This window comes from Rissa tridactyla, chromosome 2 (assembly GCF_028500815.1).
Source record: "Rissa tridactyla isolate bRisTri1 chromosome 2, bRisTri1.patW.cur.20221130, whole genome shotgun sequence".
Classification (NCBI taxonomy): Eukaryota; Metazoa; Chordata; class Aves; order Charadriiformes; family Laridae; genus Rissa; species Rissa tridactyla.
The window spans coordinates 181093-200837 of NC_071467.1; the positions used below are offsets into that span (position 1 = coordinate 181093).

Consider the following 19745-nt stretch of genomic DNA (forward strand, 5'->3'; position numbering starts at 1 on the left):
ACCTCGTAGGGGTTTACATTTGAAGTCGCCACATAAATTACCATCAAATATTAAAATGGGGTGGTTTTTCACGATCTCGGATTCGGGCGCCTGCTTCTCCAGAGCAGTAAAACTTTTGGTGGTGTGTGTTTCTAAGAGTCTAGTATCTTCTGTTCTGAACACGTGTAGCAGTGCATAACCGCGGACACCTCTCGCCTGCTTGAAACGCGTCTGCAGCCTCGTGATCCAGACGTGCTCATCCCTCTCTAAACTCTGCTATAAAGTGAGGGTGACAGCTATTACAGTGAGGGTGACAGAGCACTGGAACAGGCTGCCCAGGGAGGTTGTGGAGTCCCCTTCTCTGGAGATTTTCAAGACTCGCCTGGATGCAGTCCTGAGTAATGTGCTCTAGGCAATCCTGCTTTAGCAGGGGAGTTGGACTAGATGATCTCTAGAGGTCCCTTCCAACTTGGAAGTTTCTGTCATTCTGTGTGATTCTGTGATAAAGAGATTGGGGTTTTGGTGTTTAATTTTCATAGCCATCCTCGATTGGTTTGAAAAATCCTTGACTGTTAAATATTCACCTTATTCTTGACATACATTGCTATTTTTCATTGCTTTTTTTGCCAGGTAATAGTGGAACTTAATGCACGGACTTCAGTTTTTTGTGCTCTCTGAGAGCATTTTTTCAGTCACAGGGTTCCATATGTGACCACTTACCTTCAGGGCCAGATCACCTGAGTTATACACGTATATTTTTTAATATGATTTGTTGTTACGGTATATTGAACTCATGTTACATTCTTTGACATGAAACATGACCAAGGGCTGTTGCCGTTTCACAGTTCACCAGCCTTTGCACTATTTCTGAGTTTGTTTCTCATGATAATAACTTTAGTGGGTTTTTTTTTATTAGTATTGCCTGTTGGGATTGATCTTTATTTTGTGGTGCCAGTGCTGTTTTCCGTGACACTGTATGCTGAAGTACTGCAAAGTGAGATCAGTCTTCTGGAAGACACATACGCAATTCAAGCGCTCTGTGTTTACCAGCAAGGTCGCATTTTAGCCACAGTCCCTTTTGCACTGCAAGTGCAGTACAGAATACATGCTGTCACAGTACCATAGGGCACATTCTACCAACTAACTAAAAAAACACTTTAATATAGCCCTGGAAGTAGAAATTTCATTGCAAATTACTGCCCTGTCAGCCTCCCCTCTGTGTCTGGGAAGACCAGGGAACAGATCCTCCTGGAAGCTATGCTAAGGCGCATGGAAGGCAGGGAGGTGGTTGGAGACAGCCAGCAGGGCATCACCAAGGGCAAAGTCCTGCCTGACCAACCTTGTGGCCTTCTGTGATGGAGTCATTACATCAGTGGACAAGGGAAGAGCTCCAGATGTCGTCAGTCTGGATTTCTGTAAGGCTTTTCACACAGTCCCCCCCACAACATCCTTCTCTAAATTGGGAAGGCATGGATTTGGTTGGGGGATTGGACTACATGATCTCCAACCCCTCCAACCCCTGTCATTCTGTGATTCTGTGATTTGATGGGTGGGCTGTTTGGTGGATGCAGAATTGGTGGGATGGTCAATGTCTAGATAGAGACAGATGACGAGTAGTGTCCCTCAGGGGTCCATACTAGGACTAGTACTGTTTAATATCGTCATCAGTGACGTGGACAGTGGGATCGAGGGCACCCTCAGCAAGTTTGCCGACAACACCAGGCTGAGTGGGGTGGTGACCCAGCTGAGGTAGGGGATGCCATCCAGAGGGACCTGGACAGGCTGGAGAGGTGGCCCCATGGGAACCTCCTGGGGTCCAACCAGGCCCAGTGCAGGGTCCTGGCACGGGGTGGGGGCAGCCCCCGGTGCCAGCCCAGGCTGGGGGTGGAGGGATGGAGAGCAGCCCTGAGTGAAGGGCTTGGGGGGGGCTGGGGAGGGTGGAAACGCTGCCCATGAGCCGGCACCGTGCCGAAAGCCACTGGACAGACAGAAAGACAGTGGACAGAAAGCCACTCGAGGTCTGTTACCCACAGAATTCATCTGCCCAAAAAAGGCAGCACTAATATTACTGTGTGCCTTCTGCCACATCCTGGTGTAGAGTGGGAGAGGAGCAGCTGCAAGAGCAGGAGAGCAACATGATGTAGCAATATGAGTCGTAATTTAGCCTCATTGTTCCTGTTTCATATGGAATACAGAATTCTAATTTCTGTATGGAGTGATGTAATCAGGAGATAGATGATCCATTTGAATGGACAGTAAGTTTGAAGTCATTATAGCCGTATATGGCGAGAATGCCCATCAAACTTGCATCAAGCAGAAAGGGAAGAGACCTGTGGGATGGACAAAAAATAAAAATAATAATAATAAATAAAAAAAAAAAATCTCTGTCAGTCTACCTTCCAAGCAGCCCAATAAAGACTTTTGTGTCCCATAGTAGAAGAGGTGGGGGAAGAGATCTATAATTTATATGAGCAATTGTTCTATTATTGAGTTCTTATATGTATGAAATTTGAGATAAGATTACACGTTTGTGCATGAAACAGCTCCAGGCTGTTTAGGGGCTCCATCCTATAGCAGTACGTTATTGCAGTCTGGTGTTTTGCTGGTGCTACCTCAGGTAAGTTACAGGTACTGCTGATATGAACGGTTATTTATAGACTGCTTTCTGTTCAAAGTGAAGCAGGGTGATTGAAACTAATCCTTTAATTATACGCTTATCACACCTTTGCTTAGCTTTCGTACAAGGTGCAGACTTTGTGCTTTGGTTACCTGCAGCCTAAAAAGAAAAGTAGAGGAAAACTCATAGAAGGGGAACCGTGGGGTGGGGACGGGTGTTGTCTGGCTGCAGAAAATGAGTCAAACCTTTACAGGGGAGAGAGGGACTTTTCCTTGCTCTGACCAGAAAGGGCTGCCCCTTGGCGAAGCCAAGTCTCCGTTGGTCGGGGAGGCTGGCTGGAGCCTGTTGCAGACTTTGGCACTGGATGCTCTATTTCTGCTTTAGGTGGGTAGATAATTTTTTCTTAGTAAGACAGTATCTTCTTCTTGTCCACATGCAGTTGGCTGTTGATTAACGGTCCATTTGGGTAAGCTGCAGCTTTCCTGTGGTGTCGACGTGATTTACCGGACACACTGTATTCAAATGGCATGGACCTGGAAACCATGAAAGTGTCTTTGCCTGAGGCCCTGAGGGTGGCAAGCTGAACTGCAGTGGTGGAGAGGCGGAGCTGGCTGCAACACAGTGGAGGTCCTACAATGCTGTCTTTAGGATCGGTCACTACTTCATCTACAATGTATGTCACTAACGTTATCTGTAAACACAGATAATGAAAAACACAAGTAGCAGCAAAAGTGGTACTGAATTAGAACTACAGCTTCATCTAGTCCAGTGTGTTGTCTCCAGAAGCATCTGGCAGCAGGGGGGCAAGACTGAAAAACGGTGTTCTCCATCCTCCAGTTGCCCTGTTTCCAAGTTGCAGGTTTCTCAGAGCTGACTACACATGGGTAAGCTTGTTGTGACTTGCAGCTTCCATGATCTTGTATCTGTATCAGCACCTTGTATCTCTTAGTAGGCAGTTCTTGAAGAGGACCCTGTAGGTATTCAAGATGCCTGTCTACCATTAGATAAGGAGGGAAATACAGGGAAGGAGCACGAGAATTCCATCCCTCACCTTGTTTACCACTACCAGGCAGGACTTAATCCTGAAACCAAGAAAATTTGCATTTAGGAGGACCTGAGGGACAGGCTTTTGTGTAGGAGACTGGACACAGACTATCTAATGAATAAAGTAAAGCAGTGTGCTGGTTTTGGCTGGGGTAGAGTTAATTTTCTTCATAGTGGCTAGTATGGGGCTATGTTCTGTATTTGTGCTGGACACGGTGTTGCTGATACAGGATGTTGTCCTTCCTGCTGAGCAGCGCTCACAGAGTCAAGGTGTTTTCTGCTTCTCACCCCACCCCACCAGTGATGGATGGGCTGGGGGTGCACAAGACATTGGGAGGGGACATAGCCAGGACAGCTCACCCCAAATGACCCGAAGGATATTGCATCCCATACAACGTCATGCTTGGCCTATAAAGCTGGGGAAGAAGAAGGAAGGGGGGCGAATGTTCGGAGTGAGGGCGTTTCTCTTCCCAAGTCACCATTACATGTGATGGAGACCGGCTTTCCTGGGTATGGTGGAACACCCGCCTGCGATGGGACGCGGTGCATGAATTCCTTGTTTGGCTTTGCTTGCATGCGCAGCTTTGCTTTATGTATTGAACTGTCTTTATTTCAACCCACGAGTTTTCTCACTTACACTTCCGAGTCTCTCCCCATCCCACCGGGGGAGCGAGCGACTGCCTGGTGCTTAGCTCCTGGCTGGAGTTAAACCAGGACTCGCAGCCCTAGTCCATGCTTAGCGCTGAGATTTCTTCCCATCTGCTTGAGCTAACCCTTACATAGAATTCCCTCTTTTTGCCTCCTGCTTGCTAAAGGTGAGGTTTCAGGATCTGTAGTTATCCCAAATTTCAAGCGGCTTTGAAGTTCCAAATTACTTGTCTCCATCTCTATTCATGTATACTTCTTTGAAAGTTAGCTTTTTAGATCTAGGCCCTTAATGGCTAAAATTTCATTACTATGCCCTGCATAATTGTAGGGTTGTATTTTGTTGTTTATTTTTCCCATTTCTGGGGAAAATTAGTTTGAGTGTGTGGTCTACGTAAATGCCGTAACTTACTCTAGCTGGGACTACCCTTTGAAGAAGGGTGCTGTCATCTTTACTGCTGCTGAGCTTACTCATACTGTAACAACTGCTGTAGCAGCCAAGCTCAGCTCACGCTGTTACTTGCCCCGTTGGAGGGTTGGAAGCTGAGAAATGCGAAGGGGCCGCAGCTGGGGGGAAGAGCGGAGGGGGCAGGTGACCCCAAACCGACCAAGGGGGCGTTCCATCCCATCTGCCCCATGTCGGTATAAAGCTGAGGGATCAAAGGGTCAGCCTCTTTCTTCAATGGCCGGCATCCGAGGAGGACTCTGTCTGTTCATGCCTTTGATCGCGATCCGTGCGTTCCTGACTCCAGACCTGGAACGCAGCTCCTGTCCATTGCTGTTTGCTAGATTATAGAGTTGACTAATGATTAGAACCAAAGTGTTGATGCAGAAATTGCAGACTTCACACAGGGCAAACGACATTAACTAAAGGCTCTAAAATGTAAAGTAAACTTTATTATCCTTGAACCACAAAATAGATTTCTTTGGTTGTACAAATTTCACTAGTTACAGTCTTGATGCGCTAATTTTCCCTCAGAGTCTCTCAGGAGAGAATGGGAGAGAACCCAGAGCCTGGCACCAGGTACCGCAAAGGGAAAGAAAAAAAAAAGAATCACAAGTTAGTCACCAAAACCAATCCAGGATTGTTTCCAAAATTGCTGTTGTTAAAAAGCAAATGCTAAAATTAGATTTAAAAAGGAAAAGCTCAAATTGCTGATGATGGAAGCAGCCACAGCTGCAGTTTGAGATTACCAGAGTTCCCCCTTCAAAGCTCTGTCAAATTAAAACGTACGAAGTCAGTTAAAATGATCCGCTGGATTTTGGCATGAAGGGAGATTCTCAACTAAAAGAAACTGCATCCAGTTCTTTCATTCAGCAAATATACAAGCAGAAGTGCCTGTTGCTCCCCAGCCACTTCGAGTCACTGAGAGGCTTAAGGTCCAGCTCTGGTCTTACTGCTGGAGGGGTTCAGCAGAGAGCACCAATGTGTCGGGGCTGACAGATCAGATCGCTGCCACGCTCAGATGCCTTTCTCCAAGTTAGAGGCATTAAAAAAAAAAAAAAAGAAAAAAAGAAAAGGGATGTTTTACTTCAGTAGTGGGCAGTAGAGCAGCAGAGACTGATTTCAGAGCTATAAGCAGCATCTGTCTCCTCCACATCGTCAGAGCTCACTTGATACAGAATCTGTTCACAGCCCTTGTTCCACGCACGAAAACCAGGAATCACACCCCTGCTCTTTTTTCATTTTCATTTTTTCCCTCTTGCACGGGCGAGGATGCTTCTTCCCTATTCTACACGGAAAGGGGCCTGAAGCCAACAAGTTGCCAGAGAGTAGAATCGTGTAGTTATTGCAAGGCATAGGCCAGACCCGTCCTGCTGCACCGTGCTCCCTGCCTGGCAGGCACTCCTGGAGAGCCCCACGCTGGGCACCCCTGGAACGTCACATTCCATGTCACAGCTATTGGACTCGCCCGCTGGTATCCTCCTACCTGTAAGACCCCGTAACTCCTACCCTGACCCCAGCAATGCCACTTCCTACCCTTCCCCATTTCCTGAACCCTACCCCGCTACCCTGTCTGCTGTTTACACGTCCTACCTGTGCCACCGTATCCTAATCCCCAACTATTCTGCTCTCTATCGCTGTCACACACGCACACTGCTACGCTCCTGCTACAGCTGTTCAGCTCCTTTCTCATCTCTGCCCCGGGTCACCGATTCAGTCACAGTGCTGACAGAAGAGACACCCGGCCTCCTCTGACACTCGGTACAGTGTGCTGGTAGAGCGGGTAAGACTGCACGCGTGACACACGCAGTTACGGGTACGTCTGGGCAGGCACCCGTCTCCCAGAACAGCACGGAATACTGGCAGGAGCAGTTTCCTCCGTGGGGCTTCGCTGCGCTCACAGAGGCAAGTGGCACAGAGCTGGCACAGGCTCCTGCTTATTCAGTTGTCTTTGCTTGAGCACACGGGTGTCAGTGTCAGAGGGAGGCACTTCACTGAAATTCCTTTTTTTCTTTTTTTTCTTTTTTGCCTGCAAGCTACCCGTTTCCACATAATCCCAAAAGAACGCGAGGTGACACAGCGTGGGAGGTGGAAGGAGATGCTTTTTGGCAAAAGACTGGAAATTAAATAGGAGCAAAGGCAGGCTGGACCTTCCTTCTAATTCATACCAGAGCAGAAGCTCCCACATTAACCACTAAAAAAATCCAAGTTGAGGAAATAACAGCTGGAGCCCAACGCACTCTAACACTCACATGTTCTCCCTGTCCTACCCTTCCCCCACACACAATATTTACAGGCTAACAAGCTGCAGCTGCCCACTGTCCTACCCACACCTCCTCTCAATTTGCCATCAATAAGTCTAGTGTTGTCCCGTTTTGTTCAGGACGTGCCCCAGTGCATTATCGGGTGAGAAAAGAGGGCGGTTCACAGCCTTAAAGGAAGTTAGTTGACCACAATGCTCCCTGGGGTGCTCAGTTCCCGTCCAGAGCCCAGGCGGCAGCAGTGTGGGCAGTCCGGTGCTGTCCCTGGAGCGCAGGAAGCTCAACAGCCCTGTGCTGGGCCACTCCATCGCCCGGGTGCAGCGGATTTCTACGTAGGGACGGCAGCCTCCAAACTGCGCCGGCTGTGCCGGAGCTTGCGTTTGCTGCTGTACAGGGCCATCTCTTCAAGCGCGGATGAAGTAGGTGTTGATGAATCACGTGTTACTAACATTTCCTCTTCCTCGGGCTGCCCATCCTGCTCCTGGGGAACTGCGTAGACAACAAAAGTGAAGGTTTTAGAGAAAGTGCATAGCTCACGTAGTTAACGTAGACATAAGGGTATACCCAGGCGCTGAATTTGAGACAGCACCAAAGTCTCAGTGATTTACAGCAATCCTCTGCCCAGAACTTTTAGGTGACCTGCAGCTTGTGTACTGACTGCTGTGGATTCTGGGAAGGAAGTCACATGCGTGAGAAGGCCCCTGCCCCTAACAACTACGATTCACTGAAAATTATCGGAAGGCGGAAGCCTTAGGAAAAATGAAGTGTTCTGAAAGGACTCAGGTATGCTAGTGCGCCAAGCGTTTCACTAGTTTCAATAGAGCAGCAAGCACTAAAGAGCAACGTGACCACCAGTTGCCGTAGCTAATGAGAGAGGGGAGCATTTGGCCTTGCTTAATGTTGAAATTACATGACTAGGTCCTTTCTGTAAATTTAGGCTGTGACTTGGGTCCCTCACCAAAGGAACTCACCAGGAAAAACACTCCTCTGGCAGGGCAGACTCAGTTAACTTGGTCTCAGGCCTTTGAGGATGTGCTCTGCACCTAAAGCACGCTGCTTTGGAGTGGCTCCTCACCCTCCTGAAAGGAGCTGGCAGAGCTTTGACACACATCTGGAACATCTGCCCTTGTGATAATTTGGCCTGAGCAAGTACTGTGAGATACTTGGTAAACAGGACAAAAATTCCACAAAACCACAGGTTTTTCCCTTCAAGTGCAACCCAGCTCCTGGGAAGCCTCTCAAGTCTTTGAACACAGCAGAGAACCTCAAATACAGCAATCTGTGAAGATACATCTGACCAAAGGTGCGCGGCTCGCTGAGCTGTACCCGGTGGCCTGTCCTCTGCTCTAGAGCTGCACGCCAAGATGCGATATCCTCCGTGTGACAGTGCCCGAGTTGTTATAATTCAGAATCCTTCCGGAACTATTAACCGTAGCATTAACCTGTTGTTTGAAAAGACCTCAGGACCAAATGAACGCAGGCGACAAATCTGACACCTTGAAAGGATCCTGGGATGGTAAGTAATGACTGGCCTCCAAACAAGGCCAACGGGTATAAAAGAAAGGGACGGGCACATGCAGGTGATAACCCAGATGGGGGGGTTGGGGGAGGAAATCAGTGTGGCTTAGAGGGAATTCATTCCTTTTAGACCCTCTTAGACTAGAATTTGCCAAAGGAGCCATCAAACATGCAAGTTAAGTGATCCCAACACAGCACACTGAGCTTTTAAAAAAACCTTTTGATTGCTCCTCAGCCAAAGCTCTTAACGAAAACAAGCTGCCACGGGATGAGAGGGCACGTCCTTTAGTGGGTAAATAAGTAGTTAAAAACACAGAAAAAGTGCAGGCAGTTATTACCTACTATCACAACACAGAGCAGCTACCTGTATTAGGGTCTGTATTTGGTAACTAACGAGAAGGAGCAGTGACGTGAGTGACAAAGACTCTACTGAGAGAAGCTGCTGATGATACCAAGCTGTCTATCAGGGTTGTCAAACGAAACTCAACTACAAAAAAGGGTATTAGGATTTTACAGAGTTGACTGGGCAACGATGTGGAAGGTGAAATTTACTGCAAGTGTGAATAGATTCAAGAAAGAAGTAAACAACTCTAAAATTAAAGGCCTCTGGCTCAGAAAGTGCTAAAACACCAACTGTTGTAGCCTGGAGTCTTATTCTGGAAGGAATCCCTTTATGCTTTTCTTCTTTCATGCTCTTTTCTTGGTATTCCCAGTGGCTCACATCAGACAATATCGGACTAGCCAGAACCTCATGCTGACTTAAGTAAGTTTATTTTTACACTACTGGATGACACTTAAGATCAATAAAAGTAATTTAATCCTGACTACATACGAAATGCAGCACCCTTAAATGAGATTATGATTCTGTGGTCATCGGGGGGAGCTCTCTGAAAACACTGGCACGCTTCTCAGCAATTCCATTTCACTTTTGAGGATTAGATATCGGAAAAGATAGGAAAACATAGAGAACACCTTCTGCCACTGCATGAACTCATCATATACCTACATTTGCAATACTGCATGCAGCCCCGTTCCCCTCCTCTCTTAAAAATGGCATAGATTAAATAAAAAAGGTCCAGAGGGGTGGGGGAATGATTCCCACAAAGAACCAGGATTCTTCAGCCTGGAAGAAAGATAACTGATATGATACTGGCCTATATGAATGGCACAGAAAGAGTGAATACGACATCGTTACTCACTGCATCCCAGAAGACCCAAGGAAATTATCAAGAAACAGAATTAAAGTAAACAAAATGCCCGATCATGGAACTCAATGCCACAAACTGTCATGAAAGATTTAAAAAAAAAAAATCTAGACAATTTTATAGAGGGTTATTCCATTGATGATCTATATACAATACCTGGGTCAAGACATCCTTTCTTAATAGGTGATTACAGAAAATTGAGAATATGCATCTATGCAAGCTCATCTTCTCTGTTTCTTATAGTCTTTCCCTAAAAACTCACAGAGACCAGAACTGATGCAGAAAAGGCGAATTTTTTAAATTCCTCATACAGATTTCATAACTTGCCAAAATCTATGTAAAAATAAAAATCTATATGTTGGCTGGAATGCTACGCTGCCTGGAAGAATGGGATGGGGTGGAACTAATCTAAAAAAAACCTGAGAGCTTTGTCCTATACCAAAAGAGCTTAGTTGCATCTTCATCTCTATCCTTCCAAACTGATTTTGGAAAACCAGCATGTTTTTGGTGCCTCACACACATCACAGCCTCCTACAGTGGTGACTTAAGGATTACTCGAAGACTAAGCACTGGCCTAAAAAACTCCTGATAGAGCACCACACTCTTCCTCATGGCTTTTATTCTATTTGAGGGCCCAACAGACCAATGACGGGCAACAACGAGGTCTGGAGCCCCTAAGCGATTGCTGATTAATTCCTGATTCTTCAGTGACCTTCTTGTTATCTACGCTGACTGAATGGACTACCTCAAGAGATTAACCCGGGGCTGACAGCTTTATTCCGAGGGATGAAAAACAGATGCTGTCCTCAGGAAAATAAGTTTTTCTCGAGTACCTCTGCAGCAGAACCTCCTTCTGGAAATGCAGGGATCAGCTATCTGGAGTGCAGCCTTTACTCAGAGAGATTTGCCAAGATAAAATTGAGAGAGAAACCGTTCCTTGCGCAAAATAAAGGGGGGGGAAAAATAGCTGCAAAACACGTAGAAGAAAACCAGCATCATCTGTTAAAGGAAACCAAAGTAATACTAATGAGCAGGCAGGCCCTGCTGAGTTCCACGCTCCTGCTACAGCCACCGGGATGAAGCGGGAGATGGTCTGAGCCCGTCTGTTACAGCTGGGGACAGAAAGATGTACCGCAGCCAGGACAGCCTGGAGAGATAAAGCAGTCAAAGCTTTAATTGCTGGTTATTTAGGTGACCGTGCACACAGATCCACCAGCACAGACTTGGAGAGTCACCTGGGTACCAAAGCACCCAAATGCTCGCAAGTCTTAAATCAGGATGAATTTATCTGCAGCTGCCTGCTGCAGGCGGCAAGATTCTGTGCTCTCACCAAAGGGGTAGAAGACAGACCTGAACAATGGATGTTATCCACCTACAGTGGGTGACAGAGGCCAAAACTTCCCACCAATGTTCTACTACTGTTCTTTACTCCAGAACACAAAACCAGAGGAAAACTAAGCATGCTTATTACACACCATTCTCAGCAAATTAGCAATCACTAAAGCACAATGCAAATATCCTACCCAAAACTGAATGTGGCGAGTTTGGAGGTTTCATTCTAGAACGGACAAAATACAACATTGCTTCAAGCTGCAAGAAGTCGAAGTCCTCAGGGTTGATTCCACAAGCAGGCAAAGGGGAACCCCCTAGAACTGTGGTGGGAAGCAAGGAATACAGAGACGACTCCTTTGGCCGTGAGCTTACCTGAGTTATTTCTGTCATCTGTGTATCTGAGGTCATCAGCTGCATCAGGGGACTGGAAGAGAACAGAAGATGTGAGCATCCACCTCTAGCACTAGTGCCAGGCAATTCCCCACCTCCAGCCTTCCACCACACTACAGAGAACCTTTTGCCCTCAAAGGCGCTGGTAATACAGCAGCCGGGCATGACCCTCAGCGCACACACGCGATTACAGCACTGATCCTTCGTGCTGAAGTCAAGCAGCCCGTTGCCTGAACTGCAGGATGAGGGGTGTCTGCCCCTCAGAGCGCTCCTCCTTCTACTTTGTGTGTGTAGGGAGGAGAGGATGGGAAGTGACAGGAAAGGCAGAAAGCATAAAGACTACAGAAAATGAGTAGGAACATGAGAGGAGAGCAAAGACATGAGCTACATTTCCTTGAGAATCCCGGATCCAAATTCTGCACCTGTGTTGTTCCCAGGCCTAGCTTCTCAGGCAAAATCAACTTTCTTATCATAGAATGGTCAGAGTTGGAAGGGACCTTTAAAGTCCACCCAGTGCCACCCCCTGCCCTGGGCAGGGACACCTCCCACCAGCCCAGGTGGCTCCGAGCCCCGTCCAACCTGGCCTTGAACCCCCCCAGGGATGGGGCAGCCACAGCTTCTCTGGGCAACCTGGGCCAGGGGCTCACCAGCTTCATCATGGAGAATTTCTGCCTTATTTTTAATCTCAGTCTCCCCTCTTTTAGCTTAAAACCCTTCCCCCTTGTCCTGTGGCTCCCCTCCCTGCTCCAGAGTCCCTCCCCAGCTTTCCCGGAGCCCCTTTAGGGACTGGAAGGGGCTGGAAGGTCTCCCCGGAGCCTTCTCTTCTCCAGGCTGAACCCCCCCAGCTCACTTTACATTCAGGTGTGTACAGAGAAATGATGTGGGATAGGAAGCAGTTACGTCCCAACACACGGCAGAGACAGCTTTGGAGGAATGGCTAATCATCAGAAAAGTGATAATCACGAAACTTCACCAGTTCCTGCTACTTCTAAAGCCTTCACAAAACGACCATTCCAACAAACAGCTCTGTTGATGAAACTCATCAGACCAGAGTGATAACACCATGAGAAAACAACTTTGCCCATGGTCATGAACTTGTGGTGGGTTGAAAATCAACACTACTCTGGGGACAGGTATAAATGTACCAAGCCCTACTTATTTTGCTGAATTAGAGAATTTAATCTAGCTGTATATAGTGTTTCAAGGATAGAAAGGTCAAAGTATTATCTTGGGGTATTCTGTTTACTTCAAAAGTGACCGCATTTGTTACTTCTACTTGTCTTTCTAGGTTTGTACACAATACACTGAGCTCAACGCTTCTCTGAGCTATACAAATACAAGGATAGGGTTTCAGAAGAGCTCAGTATTCAGCAAGTTTAATAATGCCAAACTCATCTGAAAGTTCTGACCACTACTGATCAAAATCTATCTTTTAGGGGTCTCCTTGCTCAGCTCAAGAGCAAAAGTGAGGAGTAGCTTAATTTTTCTTAAGTTGTAGGATAAAGGCTGGTGGCTCTATACACTCACATGGAAAGCACTAGGGAAGTTTCACAGCTGTGAGAGTGCAAGGAGTCCTCATTTCCATGTAAACTTGTCTATTTTGTGCAAGCGGTAAAATTGGAGGAGGCAGGAGAGAGGGGGACACGATCTCAGCCCATTCAGAGCTTTAGAAATAAAGCAAATGTATGGTAGCAGTTGTGTCCTTCGTGAACGGCAGAGAGCAGAGCACAGGCGGCTGTGATGACTTCGGCATGCACCGTGGAGGAACACAGCCCAGCCAAATAGCACCGCACTGATCCAGAGGGCGTGACACAGTTGTGCGACTATGGCCAGGAAGAAATACAGTCTCTTAATTACTGCACTGCTGAGAGAGGTCCAGAGGAACTGCCGGATGATTTGCAAGTGTCGCCTCCTTTGGAGGCACCTTCTCAGCTGCATGAAGACCCAGTGCTGCACTGTGGCCTCAGCACAGGCTTGGGGAAACGGGCAGTCCAGAGCTGCCACCGGGGCTCAGTGGCCAGCCCTCAACTCCCTCGGTACAGAACCTGAATGGGTGCACACCCTGAAAGGGAAGGGATTCAGAGGAAAAAGACGAGTGACTACCAAAGGCTGAGCAATACCACCAGGGAAAGGAGTCAGCCAAGAACATGCAGCAAATAACGTACAACTGCCTGAGAATCCTCAAACTGCAACTCTGCCAAAGTCAGCCTGGCTTTGGAGATGACACCTTGGACCTAGGACCTTTGTGTCACGACAGCAAGTTAAAGCACAAGATGTCAGTACTTGCTAGCTCTCCATACAAACCTCATTTCTGAAATAGAAGAGAACATCTTTGTAAGTGCTTCTGCTCATGCTGGTATTGTATATACAGACCTAACCCTCCCGGAGTTTCCAGTCTGATTGCATTTCATGCGCTGTTTCAGCTTTACAGCTATCATTTTAGTCAAACAGAAAAATCCTTTTATTGTATATTTAACTATTGTGTATTTAATTCTGTATTTAACACAAACCTAACTGCAGGCATCTGCTTCACTGTCTTCATATAAAACTAAAAAAAAACAACCACCCAACCCCCCCCAACCTACAGACATACAGTATCTGCTCAAATCAGCTGTCACAAATGCCACCAGTTAGTGATGAACCCAGAGAGTTCACAGTCCTGGGCAACTGGTTCTAGGTGGCCCTGCTTGAGCAAGGGCGCTAGACAAGATGACCTCCAGAGGCCCCTTCCAACCTCTGAAGGTTCTGCGGTTCTATGGCAAAGCAGCAGTTCTTTTAGGAAGCAGAACCTGACCACCTCGCCATGGCACTCAACCTCAAAACTTGGTGTTCTCTTACCATGTGATTACTTCACAGTTCATCTACAGCAGAGTTACAACACATGAGAATTGTCACCACAGCTGCTTTTTGCACAGGATGCTGGATACATTCTAGTTTGAAGTTACCATTTGCTCCCATTTGCAATTTGTTGGCAAACTTTTTTACAGTTTTTTCTTCCCTTTTAGTTCTCGTCTTTCACTTAAAAATATTTCAGGATCAATTAAGGTGAAGATGTAGCTGTTTTATATTTGCAAAGCTTTTGTCATTAATTTTAAATCCATCTGGACCAACTTTTTCACAACTCCACTGGATGGAAGTCTCCAATAAACCCTTACTTGTACAGCTTGGCTGGCTCTCGTTGCCTCCCACACAGACAGGGCCTTTGAAGAGAGAGGACTTCCTCAAATTATTCAACCTCTGCTCTGAAGGTCATCACTTCAGATGCACTTCCATCACATCAAGCCCTAACCAATCTAATGGTTCAGCATGCAGTTTATACCTGGATTTCGTAAACAGGTTTGGAGGAAGGAATAGCAGCAAATTCCCGGTAGTCAAACTTCTTTTCAGACATGGACTAGAAGGGACAGCAAAAGAGAAGAAACAGAGAAGAGCAAGTAAGGGGAGAGAAATGGATGGAAAACAAGCGGCAAGTGAGCAATCTATGCAGAGACAAAAGCAGAAGCAGAGTGCCATTCTCAGTTAGTGCCAAGAGTGCCTGGATACAGCCTCTGAAAATGAGGAATCTCTGGAATACTGTCTTTTTAGCTGTTCTGGTGTCAGGACAGAGGTTCCAAGTTGCAGAGAAAACATTACATGCTCCAGTAAAATGCACACCCACACCAAGTTAGGTAGGAAACCTGTTTTCGTGAGAAAATTTGTGGCAAGATTCCTGGCGGCTGTGGAACAGTCAGGATTTCAATCCAGAGCTGGCTGCATTGTCTGACCATGGGCAAAACCAGGTCCCCACTGTGCAGCTGCTCCCACTCTTACCTTTATCTGTCTTACTAATTTTGACAGTTCTCTGCAACAATGTCCTGTTGCATTTATACAGTGCTTCGAGAAAGGAAAATTATGATTACAGCTGAAGTTCTCAGTTTTATGCTGTTGAGGAAACAAGGGGCCGAAGCCTCTGAAGTGAAAGGCTTTCTGAACACAGATTAGGAACCAAGAAAAGGATGAAATAATAAAACAGGGAAACAGAAAACAGATGTTACATCACAGTTGCAAAAAACGGGGGATGCCTCTAGCAATGGTTATGGCAAAGCTCCACCCACTGTACCCTCTTCACAATTCTCTATACCATGCAGCCAGACCTGGCTGAAGTGTTTAAGTAGGGATCCCATGGCCCAGACGCACAGTCCGCACCCAAGCTGAGTAACCGAGAAATCCCAGGATTATCGGTGAGATAACAAAAGCAAGCAGAAGTATGTCATACCAGCCTTCCTGGTGAAGTGACGTTTCTGGGACTGCAATCTGCAAAAGACGACAGAAAAGCACTATTTAGTGAACGGTCGTATTCTATGCAACACTTCCCCAGATCTGCCCCTTCCATGTAGCAGCATTTAAGCGTAGTCTTTTCTACACTCGGGACAGACACTGCCTTCTCAGAACAAATGCCTCTTTCCTGTTTTTTTAAAAAGCCATGATGCTGGTTTAATTTCTGCTCTGGTTCCCTGGAACCATACCTCAGATGTTCTCTCACGTTTTCTATAGATCAGGCCCATCCCCTGTGTTGAGAGACGTCATATGCCCCAAAAGACCTTCCAGTCTAAGCTGCACGAGGAAATTACTTTTAACAGGTCTGCTTTCAAGCAAGTTAAGCTAGAGAAGCATTAACTTTTTCCCTCCGAGATCGAGACAGCTATACAGTACCTTCCAGTGGTGTCGGTGATGGAGTAGGAACAGGCGAAGGTGACTCTGCCAGCTGCTCCAGTGTGCTGCGTTTTTTCCCCTCCTTGGACTTGGCAATAACCATTTGGGCTTTAAGAGCATCCTGTTCAAGTGATTTCATCCTGCCCCAGAAATGAGGGAGGGAGAAAAAGACATCAGACATTGCCTTCTCAGTAAGAGATAATGCCGCCTTCTGCGCCCAGCAGCCAGACACAGTCAACAGGCTGAGCGCAGAAAGGCGAAATTAAGCACCCGTGGTTCCCTGAGGCAGACAGACTTTCAAAGCAGGAGATGAGAACAGCTTGGTTTGCTGTCATCCTGGAACACACATCGTATGTGTCGAACAGACAGAGCCTAGAGCCAAGCACCAGCGCACTGAGAAGCCGCAGGCCTTTCCAGAGGTGCCGGATAGGATGGGAGAGAAACCCAAGCTGGGAAAGGAACTCCAGGGGCTCAAACGACTAGGAACAGTTCTCAGGGCTCTACCCTCCTCTGTGCTCTCAGTGTGTTGCATCTTAACCCTCTTCAGCCATCAGGAGATAATGAGATAGCTAAGAAAAAGTGGTCTCAGCCGTCAGAAATGTCTGCTCCCTTCTCCCCATCAAACAGACCCGCATCCCCCCTCGTTCTCATTGAGACAACTGCCGGTAGTCTGTGGGACCTCAGGGAAATGAACACCAGCAACCACTAAAACGTCCTCCCTGCCCCTCGCAGGCTGCAGGGTACGGACGGAGCGTGGCGTACAGAGCATGCAGCTGGCAGGGAGGGGGCTGTGCACACCTGGATTGGCTTCCTGACCCAGGGAGTCTTGAGGCGTGACTCTGCCTTGGACTAGACATCTGAGCTGGCCTGGCCCCGGGAGCAGGTGCCCACTGTCGGGACTGGTACAGCTTCCTGGCCAGATCCTGCTCGTACTGTTTAATACTGTCTTCAAGAGCTGAGGATCTGAGGAGGAGGAGGAGGAGGAAAAGGAGGAGGAGGAAGAGGAGATGATGGTGATGAACATCGCAGCGGACAAGCGCAGGGAAAGAAAGAAACAGATACAGGAACGTACCCTGGCAAGGAGAAATACGGGTCTGATATAGGGGCAGCCTTGATTAAAACAGGCTCCTATATCTGATCCTGTCCAACACCAGCTGCTGCAGAAGAAGCAGGAACCTCCAGAGGGCAATCTGGGATGATGTGCCCAGAAGCATTAGCCTTCAGAGCCTCGGCATCTAGAGACCGCCCTCCTCACCGGCCAGGAGGAGAGAACTAGAAACACCCAGCAGACCCATGGAAAAGGCCCAGGAGGTCATTACCAAGAAGTATGTGTGTGCGTGTGAGGCAGACTGAAGGAGTACAGGGCATGGGTGAGTGTGTGCGCACACATTTGACTCACATGGGTGAGTGTGTGTGCATTGGAATACATATATATCTGACCACCTGGCAGCATGCACCTTTGTTTGACTACGAGAAAAGGGGAAACAAAACGGACAAGCATATTACAAAAGCTTCTCTTTGCCGCAGGCCCTGGAACACATGCAACTGAAGAGGTGAGTGCATCCGTAAAATAGCATGGGCATGGTAGGAAAACTGCCAAGATGCATCTAGCCCTTGCTGGACACCTGCCCCCCTTGGTGTGTGCCTGTACCTTCTCTGTCACACTCTTCCTACAGCATGAATGCCAGCGGTTGTGTGTGCCCAGAACACTTATGGTGCATGGGTCCCAGTGTGTTTGTCCCAAGAGAGCACAGGAGGGTGTTCTGGGGGAGAGGGAAAAGGGGGCACATCACACGTCCTGGCAGAGCACTGATGACACAGGGGGAAAAAGGAAAGCCCAAGAAGGTGCAAAGTGATGGGGTCGCGAGTGACAGCACACAGACCACAGAACTGGAAAGAAGCAGAAGATAGAAGATTAGAAAGAAAGTAATAAAATCAGTGGCATGCACTTCAAGAAAATACAGGTTAGCGAGGCTGCAGCACCGTGTACAGGGCAATGCAGTCCTCCTCCCGCACCGACCGTGTAGTGCTGCCTGGGGGCCTCTGGAAATAAGACCTGAGCCATCATGTCACTGTGCCTGCTCTAGCACTTACAGAAGAGGGGTCCTAAGAAGACCAGATCATCCTGGGAGATCTGTGGTAGCAGGGAACAGTCCATCCGCGTCTTACAACAAGGAGCACATTGGGGTGACTGACTGATTCCTGCCAATGCCAAAATACGCAAGGCCTTAACCCTACCCAAGGAATCAGGCAGGCACTTCTCTAAGAACTGAATAAAAAGCTACACCTTGGTATCAGAAGCAAAGTGGATCTGAGGACACGCTCTGCAGAACTTAAAAACAGTAACACCGGATCTGGTAACTGACAAGCAAGACAGCTGCAAGTAGCTTCTCCTTGTCACGTATTCTTATCTCTAAAAGGCCTTCCCTTCAGTAGTTCATTTTCCGTGAACAAAACAAGCTTACAAAAGAGACTTAAGGTTTGGAATGCAGGGATCTCTCTCCTGCCCGCAGTGGACAAAACCACTACACTCAACGCTCACTAACGCTTCTACAGTGCAATGTACAACTTTTCCTGTGCCCTAAGCAATTTCAAAAAATCCTAGCTAATCCAAAAGCTTAGTCAGACGTACAGTAATGTTACAGGAGTAAATCATGAGATCACCCCAAAAAAATCCTGCCCCCCCCCCGCATTTTTCAGATTTCTTTATCTGCTGGCAACAGCAACAAGTCCACGGAAGAACATAGTCCCGAGGCACGTGATGTACATTCTGTGACATGAGCAACGTCCTTGGGATGGCTTCGCTTTGAAAGGCTTGCGCAGGCAATGCCGTGTTTCTCCTTTCTACACCCATCTTAAACAAAGCTTTTATTACAGCAGTCCTTGGATACATTACTGCTGCGGCTTAGGAGGAATCAGAGCTAACATTGCCTCATAAAGCCGGCCCCACCACATGAGGAAATGGGAAAGGGACGTGGAGGCACGAGGGAGAGAAAGTCCTGCGTATCTAATTGGGAAGGGAGGACAGACCAGTCTCTACTGCCTCTCCAAGCATAGTGATGTTGATTTTTGGGAGAAGCCCAACGGACAGCTTCTGTTTTGTTTGACCAAATACAACAGTGGAGCTTTTTTTTTAGGTGCAAAGACTGAGCAGCAGCTCTGTGCAAGAGATCTACTCCTGATGACACTGCGGTGCTTACACAGCATCATACTGCCTCGGTTTTTAATGCATTCAATGCTCACAGCCTTCCTGTGAGGCAGAGAAGTGCTATTACAGCCCTCTCTCCGCACACCTGCGGTACAGAGGGACTCTGTGGTCTCTCCAACACCATAAGGAAGTATATGCCAGAGCAAGAGTTTGGATCTGGTCATCTCAGTCCCAGCCAGCCTCTTCTGAGCAATGGTTTGTAACCACACAGTGCGCTCCACAACACCTATCAGCTTCTAGCCCTGTAACACAAAGGCAACGTGTCTGTTTTGGCAGGCGTTGTTAACAAAATCGCTTCCACCTGTATTTCTGTGAAAGGGTTGTTCCTGGCTTAATGTGAAAATACAGAACTTCCACTGGTGAATGATGCCACCTGAAAAGTTGTGACACAGAAACCACGGGAACAGCA

General features: G+C 47.5%; 1 protein-coding gene across 36 annotated transcripts in view; it reads right to left on the minus strand.

Moving 5' to 3' along the window:
* Positions 1–5162: 5162 nt before the first annotated feature.
* SCRIB (scribble planar cell polarity protein) overlaps positions 5163–19745 on the minus strand; it is a 117881-nt gene continuing 103298 nt past the window's right edge. For 30 of the 36 annotated variants that reach the window (XM_054189675.1, XM_054189670.1, XM_054189667.1 and 27 more), the window contains 6 exons: positions 16927–17091; positions 16129–16268; positions 15692–15729; positions 14756–14830; positions 11419–11470; positions 5163–7480 (listed from right to left, as the gene is read on the minus strand). In XM_054189675.1, the coding sequence (XP_054045650.1) occupies positions 7320–7480; positions 11419–11470; positions 14756–14830; positions 15692–15729; positions 16129–16268; positions 16927–17091 (631 nt within the window). In that variant the 3' untranslated portion in view covers positions 5163–7319. Of the gene's footprint in view, positions 7481–11237; positions 11273–11418; positions 11471–14755; positions 14831–15691; positions 15730–16128; positions 16269–16926; positions 17092–19745 lie in introns of all 36 variants that reach the window. The other 6 variants (XM_054189678.1, XM_054189699.1, XM_054189672.1 and 3 more) reach the window with 5 other exon arrangements.